Source organism: Balearica regulorum, chromosome 4 (genome assembly GCF_011004875.1).
Source record: "Balearica regulorum gibbericeps isolate bBalReg1 chromosome 4, bBalReg1.pri, whole genome shotgun sequence".
Taxonomy (NCBI): domain Eukaryota; kingdom Metazoa; phylum Chordata; class Aves; order Gruiformes; family Gruidae; genus Balearica; species Balearica regulorum.
The window spans coordinates 24,905,949-24,926,123 of record NC_046187.1 but is presented as its reverse complement, the minus strand read 5'-3'; the positions used below and the strand labels follow the sequence as shown (position 1 = coordinate 24,926,123).

Here is a 20,175-nt window from a genome sequence, read left to right as displayed (position 1 = left end):
TGCTTGGTGATTTATTACTAAATTCTAAAAAAACAGATAGGCAGCCCAGATCCGGCAAGCTCTTGTCAACTTCTTAAATCAGCAGGTCAAATTCTGTGCAAGTTCACAGCTCAGTGCTGAGCACTGAAAGCTCTCATTTGCTGCTGTGGGGAGAGCTGCAGATCTCAGAGCCCCCAAGAATTTGGCACCAGGAGACTTAGGAATGGGTGCTTGCCATCTGAAAGGACTGGGCAAGGATATTTTTGACTGATCTTATATAATCTTAATTACACCATCCTTGCACAGCCATTCCTGTTAATATCAATTATTTGTTGCCCTGGATCAGAAGGTAATAACATTTTAAAGTTGTGCCAGGGGAGGTTTAGATTGGATATTAAGAAAAATGTCTTCACCGAAAGGGTTGTCAAGCACTGGAACAGGCTGCCCAGGGAAGTGGTTGAGTCACCATCCCTGGAGGTATTTAAAAGACAAGTAGATGTGGTGATTAGGGACACGGTTTAGTGGTGGGCTTGGCAGTGCTAGGTTAATGGTTGGACTTGATGTTCTTAAAGGTCTTTCCCAACCTAAATGATTCTATGATTCTATGAAATTATTTACAATGGGATAAGGGCCTCCTAATCTGTTTCAACCACTGCAATAGTCCTTTTTTAACACTTCTTTCTGTGCTGCAGCTTTTCTGAGGAAGTTTGAAAGTAACATTGATGCCAGGGTTAAGATACAAAGTCAGAATACAGGAGATACAGGGGCAAAAGCGCGTGGTAAATCTCTGTCTGGTAAAATGCAACATCAATTTCAGGCTACTTCAGGCTTCTAACTCAGAGAGTGATTTAAAAGACTGAAAGTTGTGTGTTTGAATTCCCTTAACGGTAAACCAAATGAGACAGATAGAATGCTGAGCTTCACAACATGCCCACGTAGACTTCCCCATAGACACCACTCACAATAAAAGAGTGGGCTTAGCCTTAACGACATACAGGCTTTTAGATTTTAGTAAAGGCAGTGAGATTTTTTTATTTTTCAAAAGAGTCTTGAAAAACCAAATGACTGGCCAGACCTCTATCCACTCCCACTGAGCAAAAGCAAGAAAAAAAGTTCAGTGGCTTCAGTGAGAAAATGATCGGATGCACAATGAGCCAAATTCAGTCTTCAGTTGCACATAAGCAAACCATTCACTTTGGTGGAGTTACACTGCACAGAATTTGCATCTGAGTATACTGCAGTGTAAATCACTTTGACTGCAATGACATATGTCACCTTGGTACTTTGCTTTTATGCAAACACTCATTCATTCTTTTTGTAACCCCACTTTAATCCTCCACACTTTTCTGCACACCAGTCAAAATAAGTTTTCTGGAAATGAATAAGTGGGAAGACTGGTGCTTGGTCTATTGAACATACTCAAGTTGCTGATTGAATCCACAGCTTGCTAATGGAACCACGTTACATGGTTTCCAAATCTCAAATATTCTGCTCTTTGCATTTTATAGGAATGGGAGGAGGAAAAAAAGAAACGTCAATATTATACTACATGAACTGAAAAGCAGACACTTTTGTTGAACGTATGTATGTGGTTTATTACATGAATTCAGCACTAAGCACCAGAGCCAGCAATGAATCAGCTTTATCCTCATTAGATGATGTCAATACTCTCCAGGGAAAATGAAACTAATTCACTCAGCTAAATTGTATCAAGGAAACAGTTTGTCTAACACCAAACAAAAAACTTGGTTTCCAAATATAGAAAGAGATTCCTGATTAACAAGCTCAGCAAATCTTTGCACACAAAATGTTTTCAAGGTCAATACAAAAGAGAAATACAGTGCTGTCAAAATGCTTTTTCCCAGACCAGACTAAGCCACTCCAGCCTTGTTATGTTTGCATACCTGCAGAGCTTCATGGATATTGCCATTATAATTAATTATCTCTGTTGCACCTTGATCACCCTTCTGTCCAGGTGGTCCCTGTAAAATATTTTCCATAAAAATTTTGAGACACCCACCAAAGACTACTATTCTAGATACTTAGCTACTGACACGTGGTTTAACTTGATTGTGCAGCATTGGAATCTTGTTGTACTTACAATATATTAGTAAAACCCACAAAAGTTAGCATTAAACTAAAGATAGTTTTTAAAGGAAAACAATTTTTTTTAAAAAAAGATAACTATAAACAAGCCAGTTAGTACACAGTGACTTGTGCTGCAGTGGGAAAGCAAATATATGAAACCTCTGAGGTCAAATATTTAAGCAGTTCCTATACTCTAGTTCTGTATTGGCTGTGAACAATGTCAGAACATCTGGCATCTAACATCCTGCCCATGAACTGTGAACAGCAGACTGCTTCAAATAGTAGCAAGGGCTGTTATTCATGTTAAAGACCAGTTAGCAACATGCGTCCCACCAGACTAAAGTGCCCAATTTCACCGGTTTAACTGGAGTTGCTGCTACAATTTCAATTCATAGTGTGGGCTGAATCTAAGAGTACAAAATGGCTGAAATGAGAAGTAGACTTACCCGTGGACCTGCAGATCCTGTGTCACCTCTGTCACCTGTATCACCCTATGTAAAAATGATATTTGAAAACAGATATGCCATTTGGTAGTATATCATGTAGTTCTTCCCTTTTAAATACATTTACCTTAAATAAACTGGTTTAAAAGACCTCTTATCATAAAGAGAATGTGGATCTTAATTAATTAAAGGAAAAATTCCTTCAAAATCTGTGTAGTGGCAGGGTTGGCAATGATGCATTTGGTTCTGTGTGAATTGTTACAGAGTGCTGTATTGGTTTGAAATAAGAAATCCCAAAGAATCAATAAAAGACAGGTTACCAATTAAGTAATTTGTATAACTTCCCTATTCTTAATGGCGCTATTATCAAAAGCTTTAAGAGAAAGCTAGAGAAATGAAATCACTCAGTCTGAAAACACTCAACGACTTCTTCAAATGTGTGTTTCAAAGTGTACAAACTTTTCTTTCTGCAGTCATGACTCCACTAACTTTCTGAACTTCCCTGCTCTGAGTCATTGCCTCCCCTACAAACACAACATTGCGGTCAGCGTTAGAATTCCTTTACTCCCTTACTGCGAAAGGCTTAAGACCTTTACCATCTTGCACACAGCTTTTTCTTCCCGGTTATTAGTAACATGTTTCAAGCAATGGAGGGAATTTCAAACATTCATGCATTCATAACCTAACATCCAGTGGCTACGATTCATTTCATTTCACAGTCACTTTCATAGCAAGATCTTATATTTTTATATTACTCAAAATGAATTTGGGTAAGAACTGCAGCTTTGCTCCTGTTGAAATCTATAAATCTTTGGTACAAGCTAGGGAAGAATGATTAATTCACCAGTGGTAATAGAAAACACAGAAAATAGAAAACTTTCATGGGGCTAATGAAGGAATATGGAGAGCAGGCTGGTGGCAAGACATAATCGAGGTTGTGCCATCTGCCTTTCCTTTCAGTGTTGCCATGGCAGCAGCTAGTGAACGTGTCACTGGGATTGTTAAAAAATGAAGTTCCCAACCACTAGATTGACTTCTGTGGGCCAGATTTTCATGACAGGTATGTAGGTAAAATGAAAATCGTATCTCCTTTTTTGATAAAAAGAGAATTAAAGAGGATAACTTTATCTTTTTGGTGCATTTGGGAGGTGCCCAGGTACTGTAGGCAAATGAGAGGCTGATTCACTCTTCTACTCTCACTCTGATGCTTTAATCCTCTCATCAGCTCCCTCAATTTCCAATATTGCTTTCTAGTGAGAATGAATGAGGTTAAGTGGCACTTATTTAAATCATATCCTTAGGCACTGTGAATGGGCCGCTCTTCAAGGATCTTACAAGCACTGCGAACAGCATCCTATCAGCCTACATTGACTTGTCATCTTTATTCTTACAGTAGACTCAATAACTGCCTAACCAAATCTATTTTCATTTTGCTTTGACTCCATAATATAACACGGAGTCCAGTGAGCACAGTATTTGCACAGCAGATGAAGAAATAGAAAAGCATATATTTTATCTCTCTCTACATATATGTGAACCAACTACAACTATATAGAGATGGATGGATAGATAGAATCAAAGTAGTTTTTTAAAGTAGGTAAAACAGTAATGTAACCTACAAGTCTTGCCTTTGTAGGACTTCTGGACATCATATCTCAGCCTGCAGTACATGGAATACCACTGATTCCTAACTCATCAAAGTGTGGATCCACAAAATTATTGTGAAAACCAATTAAATCTCCACAGGCATAGTCAGGTGTTGGTTCCTGGCATGTGGGAGGACTAACCCACATCAGTTACACAGAGAGAAACCAAGTTGCACAGGGAAAACCAGAGCAGAGTGGAATAGATGTTATAACAGAAAAGAACTAGAATCACAGTGTTTAAAAGACACAGGATTCAACTTTAATACCTAAAGCCGAAAGTCAAAAGGTTTCACTTATAAAGAACGCTGCAGACTGTTACAGGTTTTCTCAAAGAGATAAGTGAAGTTTCTGTGAAATGTTACAGAAAATTTATCCTAAAAATCATTGTGTTAATTACTCTACTAAAGACAGTTTCTTTACTACTAACCTTTGACCCTTTTGGGCCTCTAGATCCAGGTTCACCTGTTTTCCCCTGTTTGAAGGAAGATAGATAGGAGAAAAAATGATAGAGAAAATGGAGTGCAGAGAAAAAGAAATTAGTAATGACTAACTACAGTATGGAACAGCAGAAATACTTATTTGATATGACCAAGACAATGAATCTGTAAAGGCACTGAATTTAATAGCACCCAGAGTAATATATTCTTTAACACCAGCATGCAAAGGCCACAGATTCCATCCTTCCATAGGAAAAGTAGTATTGGTATTAGTAAAGAGCAGATATGATAGAAATCATTAACACTGATTTACAGGAATGCCCTATGTCATTCCATAGCTCCTGAAAAATGATAGCTAAGAGACAGAGAAGACAGTTAAATATCCTAAAATAAGGAGATTAAAATAAAGTGATACCACACCTTCTCTTCCCAATGGTTTGGGTGAATACAAACTAAATGCCAAGGAGCACAGAATCTGCCTTATTGTTTTCAAGATGTATTAGGAAAGGAAAACTTGATTGTATTGACACATATTAAGACAATGCTAAAATGTAGTTAGAATGATGTCTTTCTTACAGAGTTAGAAAACAGCATGCAAAATGGATTTTCTCTGCATTCAATAGCTACACAGGTCAAAGAGTTCAAACTTCGATACTGAAAGTTAGGGACATGGAGGTCAGGACTTTAGCTGGAATGAATTAGGCCAACTCCATGACAGTATGTAGGTAGTGTCTTTGTAGACCAAATAAGAGTCCATTCAGAATTCAGTTCCACAGCTGTGAACACAAAACTGTGTTGTCTTCTGGACTGAACTGGAGTATTTGACAGCATTTCCATTTAAAAGCTCACTTATCAGGTTTCTGTTCTATTTTTCAGCCGGAAAAGATGTGTTCATAGGTGTAAAACTAACACAATATTTCCAAATCAGACTGACCTTTGGTCCAGGAACTCCAGGTTCACCTCGCTCACCCTTCCCAACAGGGCCTGCCTCTCCTCTGTCACCCTGTTGCAACAGATGCACATATATCACAAAACACTGGGCAGTCTTCAGCACACTACCAGCTCAGCACGACCACAGAAACCAAACCATCAGAAGAAAACATTTTCAAGTTCATCTGTGACTTGTAATGGGTTGGGGAATTCTCCCCTGAGTAAATACAGTCTTCTTGAAAGCCAAAGAAGAGGGCTTCAAAATGGAAATGGGATTTGTAAGGTAGGTTTTTCCCCTATTCTGAAAGGACTGGAATAAAGATTCCCAAACTGTGAGACTGTTTGTAGGATTCATAATATTCTAACTTAGCCATACAGTGGCTAAAAAAAACCAGGTTTTTTGGAAAAAAATACAGGTTTAATGGATCTGTATTTTCAGAGTCTGATGTGTAGTATCAAAGTTCTAATACCTGCACACACTTTCAAGCTTTTTTCTAAACAAAAAAATTAAAAATTTATGAAAACACAGTTTCTTCAGTCATGCATATTCTGCCTCTTGAACTAATAATTTTGGTGATGCTAACATAAACAAAGGCATGATGAACTTAAGTTATGAATGGATATAACATCTGCCTTCACATTGTTTGAGGGCATCAGTAGAAAGGTGCATATATCATAGCACTGGTCCATGAGCTATGAATTTCCACATTTTCCTCCATGAGTACAGTCTCAGTCTCTGCTACACGCTGAGGAAGTTGAATTTGACGTTGGCTCTAAGGACTTCACACCAGAGTGTTGGCCAACTACCCTTACCTTCGTTCCTGGTAGCCCTGGCAACCCAGGTTCTCCTTGTGGCCCAATGAAACCTGGTTCACCCTTTAAAAATACAATATGAGAGGAATGTTAGAGTATTTATTTAGTAGTATGTAATTACAGTAACACAACTTTCTGTTGGATAGTATTTTCCCTGTATTGCTTACAGCTCTCCAGCTGTGATGCAACAGTTACAGAGACTTTTCATCATGGGTAACTTTCGTCAGCATAAATTCTTGTAGCAAGCCATCACACAGCGCATGAAATGCAAATGAAGCAGAAGGTGTCAAACATAGTTTTTATGAGGTTAAGGACTGTTAATATGCAACCTGGACTATAACATAATATAGCATACTGATATCAAAGCAAATCTGAAGGCAGAAGGGGAGTTCTGAGTGATTCCTAAATTTAAAAAGGGACAGTTCAGTCATGTGTTATGAGGTAGTTTTCTATTGCAGCATGTGAATAGATGGGCAGACAGGGTAAGGGTATGACAAAGCAATGACAAATGGAGAGGCCAGATGGTACTGTTGCAATGTGTTTTCAAGGGAGGTACTTAGCTGCATCATCCCCAAAAAGGAGATCAAAAGCCACCTCCTTTCAAGTCAGAGACTTCCAGCACCATGGTACTCTCCCTCCTGATTCTGACAGTAAAATACTTCATCTCTCTGCACCCGGACAACTTCCCCGGCTGTGAACAGCTGGGAAAGAGCCACAGGTCTCCTCATTCCCTCTCTGCTCTGGCCCTTCCTGCCCATTCATTTGTACAGACATAACAGACAAATAGCAGGAATCAAACTGAGTTGCAGCAGAAGCAGTATTAAGCAGAGGAGTAAGAACATATTTTATTACCTATCTCCATGCCTGAAGGGGATAATGGAAGATTAATAAGCCACATGTTTTCCTTCACAAACTCTCCTGAACAAGGTTTCCTGCTATTTAATCTTGCATTTTTTCACATAAATTTGAAACAAGAAGATATACATACCTACAAGCTATTGCAAATTTTTAATTCAGCAATTCCAATTAATAAAGATTTATTTATTAGCCTTTTAACAATATCCCTGAACTTAATGACTAAAACTTACCCATCAAATGCTTCTTCAAATAGCTAAAAGACAGATGTGTCACAATTCTGTATTGATATAATTACTGACAACATATAGAGACACTGAATATAAGCAGTTGGATAATACTGCTCTTCACCTCTTCGCCTCCATAGAAATACAGGTATGCTGCAGCGAGCAAGCAAATTAGGAAGTATTCTTGCACATTCATCTGCACTCTCAACAGCAGCCCATCATTAACAGTTCAAAGTAAAGAAGGTCTCTAGCAAATCTATAAGCAGAGAAATCTTTCCTGTGGCTATGTCGAGGGCCATTGCAAGCTCTCAATGATCTCAATTTAGATTATCAAAAAATACAGCTAAATAATGAGTTTTCTCACGTGAAGTTCCAGCTGGCCATGGTTCAAAATATGATACCAAAGGAATAAACGAAGACAAACATGTCGCAGAGAAGCATGGGTTTTTTGCTGGCATGGGAAAATAACCCTACAGTTTATATAAGTCTTTGTATTAGTGCACACCAGCAAGATGAACATAAGGTTGCCATTGCAGACGGAAGCACTTTAATGTCAGTAAATGAAGAACAATACAGCTTCAATCACTTATTTTAGAATGAGAAGGTACTTGATAGCCCCAGATTGTTTTAATACTGACTTTACCGAGGGTAATTTCTTGGCCAGCTAATTATGACTTCAGGCAGAAGAAACATGCAGTGACTACATGATTCAATCTTTTCAGTGGTAAGGCTTAGAAGTGTCATTCAGAGGTTGACGCACACCTTTTGAGTCAAATTCTTGCACTTTGCTCAGGACCATACCAATTGCATGCCATGAGAAAACTTCTGGCCAAAGTCCAAAAAGAAGTCCCACCTTCCCCCAAAATCTCTAAAGACATAAGAAAATGGTGCTTTGCAATAGCTAGTAGAATTGATAACGGAAGAAGCCGGTGGCTTAATTAGTATAAGTAGAATACAGATCTTATGTGACACTGAGCTTTAAGACATTATCAAGTGTGGAGTGGAAGAAGTGGTGCGTCAGTAGATACTAGGGACTGACTGACTGAGCGGCAGCTCTGCTGAGAAAGACGTGGTGGTTACGGTGGATGCCAAGTTGAACATGATCCAACAGCGTATTCTTGTTATGCACAAACCAAACTGCAGTATTTAAGACCTGGCTACATTAAGAAAAACATGCAACTCTCCCTCTATCTAGTGCTAGTGAGGCTAAGTAGATTAAAAGACAGATCTGATTTGCCATCTGAACTAAGTTTCTAAGTAAAAAGACAACACGTTTGGATGATTTGAAACTAAGCCATGTCCTCTCTAATATTTCAAATCTCTTGAGTGTAACCACAGCATAAGGCATTAACTAAAATGCTCACTGGGTATACTTCTGCACCATTCAAAGTTAGTGGACGTAACAGCTGCGTCAGGTTTGTCTCTGGCATTTCTGTCTTAGTTACTCAGAAGAGAAACATTTACATGAGAAGCAAAGCTCATTCCTCATTCCTGCTGTATCCTGGAATTATATTCTGCAAATATTGCTGGCGTCCTGCTTCGTGCTATCCTTTATGCCACTCAAATAGCAAATAAAGAAATGAGAATCTATCAAAATTAGCACTGCCAATGATGTGTGGCACATAAAGAAAACAGTTTCCTCTCGGTAAGGCATGCTGATGTCCCTGTTATGCCAAGGCAAGGGAGAGACCATTCGGATTAGTCCATCACACAAACATGATGTCAGAGCCATAGAGGAATGTGGTTAGGCAATCAAGGACTAAGGGTTTTAGTTTTTGTTATAAATATCTATTATTTAGCTAGCACATAGCTGCAGGAAAGCAAGAGTAAAGGCTTGCTTGGGACTGCACTTGGATTTGACAACATTGTCTCTCTGTGATTCACTGAAGCATCTCCTGATCTTAAGTCTCTTGCTTAAAATGAACTCAGAATTTGTTCCAAACCACCGTGAAATGACGAGAGGAATGCAAGGAATCAGAGTAACCAAGATTTATAATATTTTTCTAAACACCTCACTACAATTTCTTACAATAAACCCAAAGTTTTATCTAGTAAGAATCCACCACATTTCTTTGCTAAAGCAGGGGCAGGGAACACAGAATCTGGAAAGAGAAGTTGAACAGGTAGGTTTTGAAAGACGAGTAAGCAACTCCCCCCATTTTAAATACTGTTTGGCAGCTGTATAGAAAGCCATCAGCAAGTGATGGCTCTTTGTGCATTTTAGTTTAACCCAGTTATGAAATCACTGCTTAGAAACCACCACATTGCACAGGAAAGCAACAAGATGAATTTCAGCACTCGAACTTCATCTACTGTTAGGGCTTGGAGCAATTTGTATCAATCATACAACACAGGCAACTTGATATTAAAAAAAATAATCAACAAGCTTGTGAATTGCTTCCAGTTCACAAGAGTGATTTGTTACCTTTTTAAGAATAATTTTTAATGCCTTGATATGTTAATATTTTAAGAGACTAAGATACTATGTCTATGCATGCCCATTTTCACCCTCAAATGTTTGTCCATTGTAGAAATACTAGTGGGTCAGACAGCAAATGATACACTACTATTCACAAACCTTGTTAATGTTCATTTTCAATTCTTGTCATAAAATGTCTGAAACAGAAAAGGGCCCTATAATGGCACGCTGTACACCGAACGTATGTGAGCTCCATACAAATTTAATAGTAAAAAAGCCACTTTGTAATTTACTTCAAAGGATAGTCAAATTTTTATGAGGATTATTATCGAGACATATTCATAACTGGGTTTCATGATGATCAAAGCCTTTATGGGCTGAGGCAGAGGCTAGCTTTGATATTATTAACCCTAAGACACGGTGTTCACTGTCACTGTCCTTTTTTAACTTTTATAGAACCTGCAATTGGTTAAAACTTGGACTTTCACTTAAAAAAGGTGAAACAGTTGAAAGCCCATTTGCAATGCTAATTGCTATTTTAAACACCACTATTTTGGCAAATGCTTATGAACAATGTAGTTCTAATACCATATTCAGTTAGAATTAGCCTTCATTGCACAGCTGGGACACACTCCACCACAATTATTTGAAACTTTGTTCTCACAGACAGGCCTAGTCCCCTTCCAGTGCCTGAAATACACAGCTCTAAGCTGACACAAGCAATCGGTAGAGAATAGCAGTTGTTGGATACACTGTTTTTCCCACAGAAGGCTCTTCCTTCTATAATTATTCTTCTAATGACTATAACACACATTTTCCCATCCAGATCAATGTTTGCTCAAAAAGAAAACCTGTGCTGCAGAAAAGTGCCCGAACCATCAACTTCTCTATAACAATGAAATAAATTCGCTTCCATTTCTGAAATTACAGAAGCTATCCTACTTTGGTAAATAAAAATATTTGAAGTCACTGATAAAATATTTTATTGTTGGTAAAGCCATAACACACATGAGCCAGTTATTCCCTTTATGGGCATAAACTGTGCAAGAGCTCTTAATTTTTCTTTTTTTTTTCAAGTCTCATGGCCACCTTACTATTTTCATTCTACATCAGATTAGTACATTATTTTCTCTATGCTATAGAAATGAGACTAAACTAATCTGTAGACCATGAATTTGCAAGGAACAATGTAATTTCAATCCTTATCCTTATCTAGTGCTATCCACTAGAACTAGCCAGAGAAGTTCAAATGTCAAACTCTCACCTTTATTACATAGTTCATTGGTTCTGAAATATTTTATTCAGTGCCCGCCCCAGTGCTGGGATCATGGCAGTTCTGTGCCTTTAGGGATGACTGGCAGGTCTGCCACGGAGCCAGGATATGCGCACCTTTCCCCAGAGCTCACTTGCAAGTCCGAACGTGCCAAGGCCAGGATTCTCACATGCACACCTCTGGGGAGGCAAACCATGCCACAGCATCCAGCTTTTCTGTGGAGGATTCTGGTAACGTGGGTCCACCCCACAGTTTCTACACACAGAAAACGTAGCTGCGTGGGCTGGAGGAGAACCCTGATGTGCGCCAGCACTGATTTGGGGGCAGGCTTGGAGCTTATGAACTCCTGCCTGTAGGTCTAGCGGTTCTCCAGACATTACTGCAACTGGCATTGGACAGTCTGCAAGCTCCTCAAGAGTCACAAACCTTGGGAGAGCCTGAAGTGTCCTTTCTGACAGGCACTGACACGGAAGGGTCCTCATTTTAATCAGATCAAGACACCAAGGTATGCTTGTCTTAAATGTTACCCTGGCTCACTCACAGGCATATTTAAAACAAAAACAGTGTGATGCCCTTTCCTTGCCTAACTCTACTGAGAGAGTCCTGCGAAGGTGGAGATATATAGAAGAGGAGCTAGGAAAAAAAACCCAACAAAACCCAGATGCAAGGCAATTTGGAGAACAGCTATGAAGTTATAATAAGTTGGATTTGGTTCACTGGTGTTTGTGTTGATTTTTCAGAAATTGCCATCTGCTACCCTCTGACTTTATTTCCGAGATTGCTATCTGACCAAAATACTGCAACTTTTCCACTCTGGAGAGGGTGAGAGCCAAGTTCTCAGGAGTCTGAGACAGAGCAATCCCTGGCAATTGATGCAGCCGTGCTTGCTCATGGCCTGCCTGCGTCTGTGGCACTCAGTTCCAGTGAAGCAATTTCTCAGAAACTCAGTTGGTCTTAGACTATACAAATCAGAGGGAAAGGCACCTTATACTTTCTCACTGTGATGGGCATTAAAGGGACTTTATATATAGCCTGATATCCATGGGAATTTTGCTGTCGGGAGGACTACAGTATTCAGCTCATAAGAAGGAAATGAGCAAGGTAAAAGGAAATCTGATAAAAAAAACCCTAACCTGTTTTATAAGGTCTTTGTTAAGGCTTTTCATACTGGTTCAGAATTGGCTCCAGAATGGCCAGTTAAAACAGGTTGTCTGGCTCACTCATCGCATTTGAAACAATATCTTTACTCCCTAATCAGTCTCTAAACTTAGAAAAACAATTCTGGTTTAGAATTGCCAGATGCATGTTTAGCCTTTATGATTCATTTAGAGAAGTAAAACCTTACAACCTGGCTAAAACCCTGAAGCTTCACATTGAGCCCTTCCTTGTTTGACATTTATTGCTTTTTAGTGAGCCTAATTTTCTCATTGCTTTTAAGTTCTGCCTGCTTAGAAGGTATGCTGCTTTGGAAATGTGCTAACAGAACCAGTAATAATTGTGATTAATTCTGCATGCATTAGTCATATCAAGGACTTCTTACTTAAAGGCTAATTATAATTCAAGTCAGCATGGTACCTACTTTTGAGGATTAGAATAAAGACACTTGTTGTAATGAGCACCTTGTTTTAATTCTTTGCAATGACTGAACTGCTAAATTATGAAGACTCTGGCCCCAAACTGTTTCCTTCAGAAAACAGTTAGATGACAAATCTAAGGAATTTTTGTTGCTACTCTGAAAGATAAAGAACTTTATTGCACGCACTGATTTCTGACCATCTAAAACTGTGTATTTGAGGCACAGAAATACTTTCAGATTACTGATGTCAAGTCTTCTTTGTGGATGACAAAATACTTGATTTCTGAATTCAGCAGAATATTGGACACTCAGATTATTCAGCTGTTTTCAAAATTTTGGATTTGGATTGATTTTAATTACTTTTACAAAGAAAAATCAAACTATACTATAAAACAGATGCTGTGAAATAGATCCTTATAAGCTCAGTCTTCCAACTAGTAATAGCTTGAGAGGAAACAACATCCTGTGTTTCAGTTACTTATGTTTTAGCCTTTTCCAGGAAAGAAAATGAGAGCTTTCATGATTTGGAGGATATAGTTTCTGACAGATTAATAAGAACTGCATATATCCCGAAGAACGCCCCAGTAAACACTCCTGACACATGCATACCATCCAATGTTAGTGATGATTTCATTTTGTGGCCTTGATTCTCAAAACTAGTTCTGGGAAATTACATGTCTACCCTATGCAAGTGATTACTGCTATAACATATGGAAACCAGACAGCTAGGAATGAACAGACAAAGCTGGATATGTAACTACTTACATATAGATATATATTTGTATATATACTTCCACTCTGGAAACCGAATACTGAAAATTAATTGCACAGTTGTGTAATTTTTTTTTTTCTATATTTTACCTACCCTTGCATAGAGCTACTTTTGAAAACTAGCCCTCCAAATGCAGCTACTAAGTCCTATTTTTTTCAGAGCAGTTCCCATTTCCACCCAGAACATGCATCCTTACAGTCTATTTTTCAGTATTTGACCTATACTGCACTGCACGCTTTCCTCTGCTCAAGTGAATGACCCACTCTTAAAACACTGTATGTGAGTTATGAAAGGTTGGAAATTAGTTCACACTTGAATATTTCAAAATATATATCAGCTAAGGCAAGTGCATATCAGGAAGAAACCTAAGTTTCTATGAAGCAGGGTTTGAAGCTGAATTTCCATAATTTTCAATTGCTGCAATTAACATGTTCAGCACATCTCTGTATCCAGGATTAAGAGATGCCTGTCACAGGGTCAGCTGGTCCCTTCCAGCTCCTGAGTTCAGGCTAGAAAGAGTTCTGAGTACGGTGACATATAGGATAAAGATGAACTGAAGCCTGGGCAAGAATATCTGAGTCCCAGAAAAAATGCAAAGAGAGAGATATAGGCCCTGCAGGTTTCCTGGTAACAGTTACTAACAAGGAAGAGAAATAGAAATAGGAAGAAGAATGGAAATACGGAAAAGGAAAAATGCACTAGGAAAATGTGCTCAGCCTTCCTAAGAGCTCCTGGGCTAAAAAGGGAGTTTGAAGAACTTTCCTATAGGTGGTGAATGGTGTTAACTCCAAAAAGAAACGCCTGGAACTGCCATTTACTTCAGATTTCCTTTTATTTTGCTACCAGATGACAAGAACAACATCTAAACACGTGAGCTTCAACAACAGTTGCTCTCTTTTCTAAAAGATTTTAAATAGGAGACTAACTCCTATGCACCCAGCTTGAAAATTCTGCCTCATTTTCTCTGAAAGTTTTCTTTTGTAACAGAAGTCACTGTATGAAAGGAGTATTCACTCTTCTAGAGCTAAAAATATAAGTTCTGTGGAGCAGTGAGTTTTTCAGTCTTTACATGGAATTAGGAAAATCACAGGCTAAGATCTTTGATTATAAACAGAAAAAAAGAAATTTAAGTACAGAACAGATGAAAATTAGAACTGCTTTTTCTTTTCTAAAGAGAAAAAAATGAAAAAGAAAAATATTCAAATTCCCATATGTGTATCCAGATTCTTCTGAAATCTTGCTTAGGCACAGTCCCAGGGAGGTCAATCCAAAGTAATTGTATAAAAAGATACAAGATGCTGAATACTGGCACGTCTACTGAATCAGCCAGTTCCACTGGATTTGAAAACACTGAAAAATTTCCCTACCTCTCAAAAGCAGAAGGGCTAAGCAGCCTTTCTTTTCTCATGCCAAATCATTCAACAGCGGTTTTCTTGAACATAATAAAATAAAAACTTAGTTGCACTCACAAGCTTTGTTCCAGTATTTGTTTTAAAAACAGAGGGAGAAATGTCAGAAATGCTAAAGAAAAGCCAGATCCTGCATAAAGTGCTGCGACTGAAGAGAGGCTTGTGTTCTGTGAAGGCTTCCCACTGCAGCGATGAAGCTGAGGATTGTACTGCCCAAAAGCCAGAAAATGCAACACAACGGATTTGGGAGATGTCTGACATTGCATGATTTACATGACAGTGAGCGCTGTTTTGTGCGTATCATCCCATGAAAGTTATGAGATAAAACAGATATATGAAGTTTGTGTTTCATAGAAAGTAATGTGCGTCTGCTTGGTGTCAGTTGGGGGATATCAGAGCGATGAGTTAATATTCTGTGTTTAGGTGCCTTACTCGCTTCCTGAGTGACACGGTGGGACACATTCAGGGGCTCATTAAGTTTCCAGCCATTCCTAAACAGCAACAGGTGCTTGAGAAACGTTTCTCCAGCATGTCACAGACAGCTTCATCACTGTCTTGGAAATAACTGACTGCGCTTGTGTTTCCTCCATGGCATCAACTGACAATGAGGAGAGAATGAAAAAGAACAGGAAGAACTCCCAAAACATCCGCATGTGCATAGTGAATGGGTCTAGAAAAGTAAGTAATAAAAGACACTGCTGCATACTCTGAATTCAGATATGATACTTGCATGTCTGACCAATTTTGCTGTTCAGTATCACATTCAACCAAGCTCTAACAGGTTCCTGGGAACACTGATTAATTATTTGAAGTGGCATTATAAGAAGCTGAAACTTTCTCAGTGATTAGTATTTATTAATCCTTTAAGCAGTTTGGCTACATGTTCAAGCATACTGGACTGGATGCCTTCGGAAGCTTCTTCAACCATGAGAAGAAAGATGAGATGGAGCTGGAAAGATATGGTCTACTGCCTGGCATGGCACTTACGTTTTCACAGGCTGATTTGCCATTTGTAAAGAGTGCTATGTATGTGCAGTTACCTAAAACATTTCATAATATAGCCTGCCACTATGGAGAGATTCATTCACAAGAAAGCAAATTTGTAATTCAACTAAGATTTAAAGAAAAAGAGACTTTCATTCCTTACACAATAGCCAAAGGGTAAATATTTAACATCAGAAGAACTACATCCAAGAGCTTCCTATCAGTGGAATATCCCTGTAACTGGACCTTCTTTTCTTTACATGGAAGTAGAAGATACTAAAGGAAATTCTTTCAAAATTAGGCAACATGCAGTCTTCTCTTGCCTCTCTCTTCTTATCTGTCTTGAAGATGCCTGTATGTATGAGTCCATCAACATCCAACAACTCCAAAGCTCTGTAAACATGAGCCTCAGACAACTAGTTTGTTCATTTGAAATGACCTGTGTGATTTGAATTACTGTATATCAAATGGATATGAACTTTTGGTATTTACTTATTTAACTTCCAGAAACTATACTGTCCCCATTCCTTGACTACTTGGCCAGCTGAACACAGGTTTAAGCTATATCCATTGATATTAATGCATTTCAGCTGCACTTGCCACCTAGGGCTAACCTTTCAAATGTGCTTGGGAATGTATTTTACCAAAAACTCACGGAAAAAGCCAGAAAACAAACAGAATATGTTAATTTCTAGAACATATACAAATTTGGAGAACATTCTGTAATTCCAACTATGCAAGACTGAAGAAGGATAAAAAAGTGTGGTGAGAACCCTAAAGATTTTTAGCTGCAAGGGACCTCAACAGAAAATTTTGTAGAGGACTTCTGAGTGTGCATGTGCATGCCTGCGTAATGTAATGGAAACTGAAGAGAACAATACGGCAGAAAAAAAAGAATATTATCAAAATAATACCAGCAATACGAAAATATTTAGTTTTTCCTACTGGGAAAGAGATTACATGGTCACTGCCTTGTATTGAACCCCGTCACTTTTTCCTATATGCCCCTGCTAGTACTTTGCTTGAGTTGCCAGATGTCCAACACACAAAGTTTGGGAATAGCCTGCAAAATCCCTGCTGGCAGCTACTGTGCTGGCACGCAAATGCATGAGAACTTTGTAATCCATTTAAGTGTTGGGAAAAGCTTCCCTTATGGAAACTTCTTACATGTTGTAAGAAGTTCCTAGATGTTGTAATTACATTGTGTGAGGTTTGTACTACGTCTGTTGTATTATGCCGCCACTGCATACCGCTATTAAGATAGAACAGCAAAGACATATCTTAGAGAGTTTTATAAAGTCCTGATTGGGAATAGACCTCAGAAGCCCTGAAGAAAAAACGTAACAAACAACCAGGAACAATCGGGGGCGGGGGGGGGGGGGCGAAAGGAAGTCATTGCTCCAAATAAGATTCCTTTCAATTTTGTGCGGTAACACCATGACAGCACCAACAGATTGCAAGACAACCGGATTTCCTCCATGCTCAAGTTTCTATCCAGTCACTGTTATTTCAAGGTAGCTTTCAATCAACATCAGTTCACTGGAAATTTCTTTCTCCATAAGATATCACTGAGGTTGTTCGTGGAAACTGATGAAATGATTTTACCATGGTGATACATAAATCTTTGCTAAAACAGAGGGTGAGAAAAGGGGCTAGACTACTGCTTTTTCTTTGCTGACAAGTGCCCATATTCCTAACTCCAGCCATTCTCTGGTTTCTGCTACCACTTCTCATGCCACAGACATAGTCTCTGTGACAGAAAAATCCAGGCTTTTCTCTATAGACTCCTTAAACAGAGTTTACAAATGCCTTGGAATCAAACAGCACCTATCCTGCAAGTCTGATATGACCAGATCTGCTTTACTCTCTCCTATGCACGTTCTGCTAGCTTGCTTGTCACCATCTAGGGTGCATCTAGCCACCTCAGTGCAGAATTTCTTCATTGAACCACCACTAGTGTCCCTCTAGCCTAGATTTTTAATAGAAGCTAGCATTCTCCTAAAGGATTAATATTTGACCAAATTATTTCATTTTATTCTGCAGGTAATTGTATCATTTTTCCATTGTATCCACTGAATTCTGAAACAAATTTTCACTGGGCAAAACTCCCACACTTCATCCATTTTTCACTTCTCATCTTGCCTTTTAGGTGAATCTGAAAGCTGACCTTCTGAGTCATTCTTACCACCAACAAATAAAACTTAACAACAAAAATTTTCCCAGAGCAGAGGATCATATTTAGACTCTTTTATTTACTTGCTGATGATATGCATGGACATGCATGGTCTGCATGAGCACGGAATCCCTAAAGACCAGCCATAACTCCAGCTGGTTTTTGCAAGTGCCCCCAAGACGCTGGCACGGACCTCCAACTGAGCTACCTCTTTAGTCACTGTTAAAGTAAACAGAATAGAGATTGCTGTCAAAGGTCCTAATAGAAATACAGTCCCATCACACAAAGGACTCTGCTCCTACATGATCTTCACTAGTCAATATAGGGTTCATTCTTGCAGAAAATGAACAACCTCCCTGGGAACTATATTTTCAGGTATTACAACATACAAACTTTAATATGCACGTTCAAGTCTTCCCATCATTCACCCTAACACAAAAGGGACATTATGCTTCAATGCTGTGGCAATTCACAGGTCCCTTGAGAAAACCACTGCAAATGTTACATTCCGTGAGATAAATCCTGAATCCTACCAAAATGGACGAGAGTTTGGCCTCTGGCTTATCCTGTTTTTTACTGGAGAAATGATATAAACTATCTCCTGAGATATACATAGGCCCATGCTGGAATGCAAAGAAAATGTTTCAAAGATATTTTGCTTTTTGAAAGAACAGTCTTTGCCACGAAGGAGAAGCAACCACTGTAATCTGCACTCACTCAGGATATGTGAATCCACTCACTTTGTGCAGCATTATACAGTTACAACTCAAACCGTGCGAGCGTCTGCAACTCCCAGTGCAACCACTTACACTAGAACTAAACCGACCACATGTCTTTTGTATCAACTTACCTAAAGATCCCAGACAAACCGGAAGCCAGGGACTAAACCAGGTATTAGGTCAGGGACTGTAGCTAATACTGAATAGAATCTTATTAAAACATTTTGACTTGTCAGTGGAAATCACTGCTGTGTAACGGAGCACAGAGTATTTTTGTCGACAGAGCCAGTTCTCCACAGCCTGTGTATAATTAATGCAGTTCTCTGGCTGGAGGCTTGGTAAATTCAGTAGACTATTGCTACTGGAAAGCACCCATCAAAGTGGAAACCAAGCAAAACTTTGATGACAAGCCTCTTCCATTAAATAAAAACATAAACCCCTACTATATTAGATTATTTTTAAAGCACTAGAATGCAATGTTCTACTTCACATTTTAATGTACGATATACTGTTTGCTTACTCATAGACACTTAACCGATTTTCCATGTGAAACCCTTCTGTGACAATCCTCAGTTCAATACCAGAGACTCAGAAGATATAGCACAAGTACAGCAAGTCCATTATAGCCACATTCTTGCAATCCCCCCCTCTTTGTGGTGTCCCCTCAGTACAACAGAGACTACAGTTTATTTACCTTTATCCCAGGGAGTCCAGGAAGCCCAGGAAGACCTGGTTCACCCTATACAGGAAAATTACATAATATTACAGACATTATTCAGTTATGGTCACTATCCAGTGAACACCTCTGTATATTCTGCAGCAAGATAAAAGAGCATAGATAACTGCTAGTCAGTTCAATCAGGACTAATATTTTCAAAATGAGTGACTTAAATGTATAATTAGTAAGAGTCACGTTAAGAACTTAAATATCTCCTGGGAACCTTGGATGTGAAGATGACACCCAGGTTGGAAATCCATGTCAGGAAAGCCAAAATTGAATTCACATTAGCCTTCACCAAAAGAGAAGAAAACAAGCAGCACTCGTTCATTTTACATGCTGCCATTTCAGTTCCACAGTTACGACAGATGTTTAATTCTGTTCCATTTTCAACTCTGAGCTAGATATTGTGCTGCGTAACTGTCTGATTTAGCTACAAAGCAATTCAGAAGAGCTTGGTTTAAATTGCGCAATTCAAGTAGGACTGCCTAATTATAACTGGGCCATCATTTTTATAAAGCTATCCATAGCATCATTTCAGTGCTTGCTATTTATCTGTGAATATACATGGTGTCATGAAGAATAGTGGGAATATAACCTCCTATTGCTTTACCCAGAAATGCCTTGCTTATTTAAAATTGCCATGAAAAGACCTATAGCACTGCATTTGCAAGGGTAATTTTGTAACAGGAATTGAAAACTGAACGTATTAAT

General features: G+C 38.8%; 1 protein-coding gene across 1 annotated transcript in view; it reads right to left on the bottom strand.

The window, feature by feature from the left end:
• COL25A1 (collagen type XXV alpha 1 chain) overlaps positions 1-20,175 on the bottom strand; it is a 322,148-nt gene that overhangs the window by 34,245 nt on the left and 267,728 nt on the right. Inside the window, exons 18-23 of the mRNA XM_075751482.1 lie at positions 19,438-19,482; positions 6,337-6,399; positions 5,528-5,596; positions 4,584-4,628; positions 2,514-2,558; positions 1,884-1,961 (exon numbers count right to left, since the gene is read on the bottom strand). Coding sequence (XP_075607597.1) covers positions 1,884-1,961; positions 2,514-2,558; positions 4,584-4,628; positions 5,528-5,596; positions 6,337-6,399; positions 19,438-19,482 — 345 coding nt within the window. The remainder of the gene's footprint in view (positions 1-1,883; positions 1,962-2,513; positions 2,559-4,583; positions 4,629-5,527; positions 5,597-6,336; positions 6,400-19,437; positions 19,483-20,175) is intronic.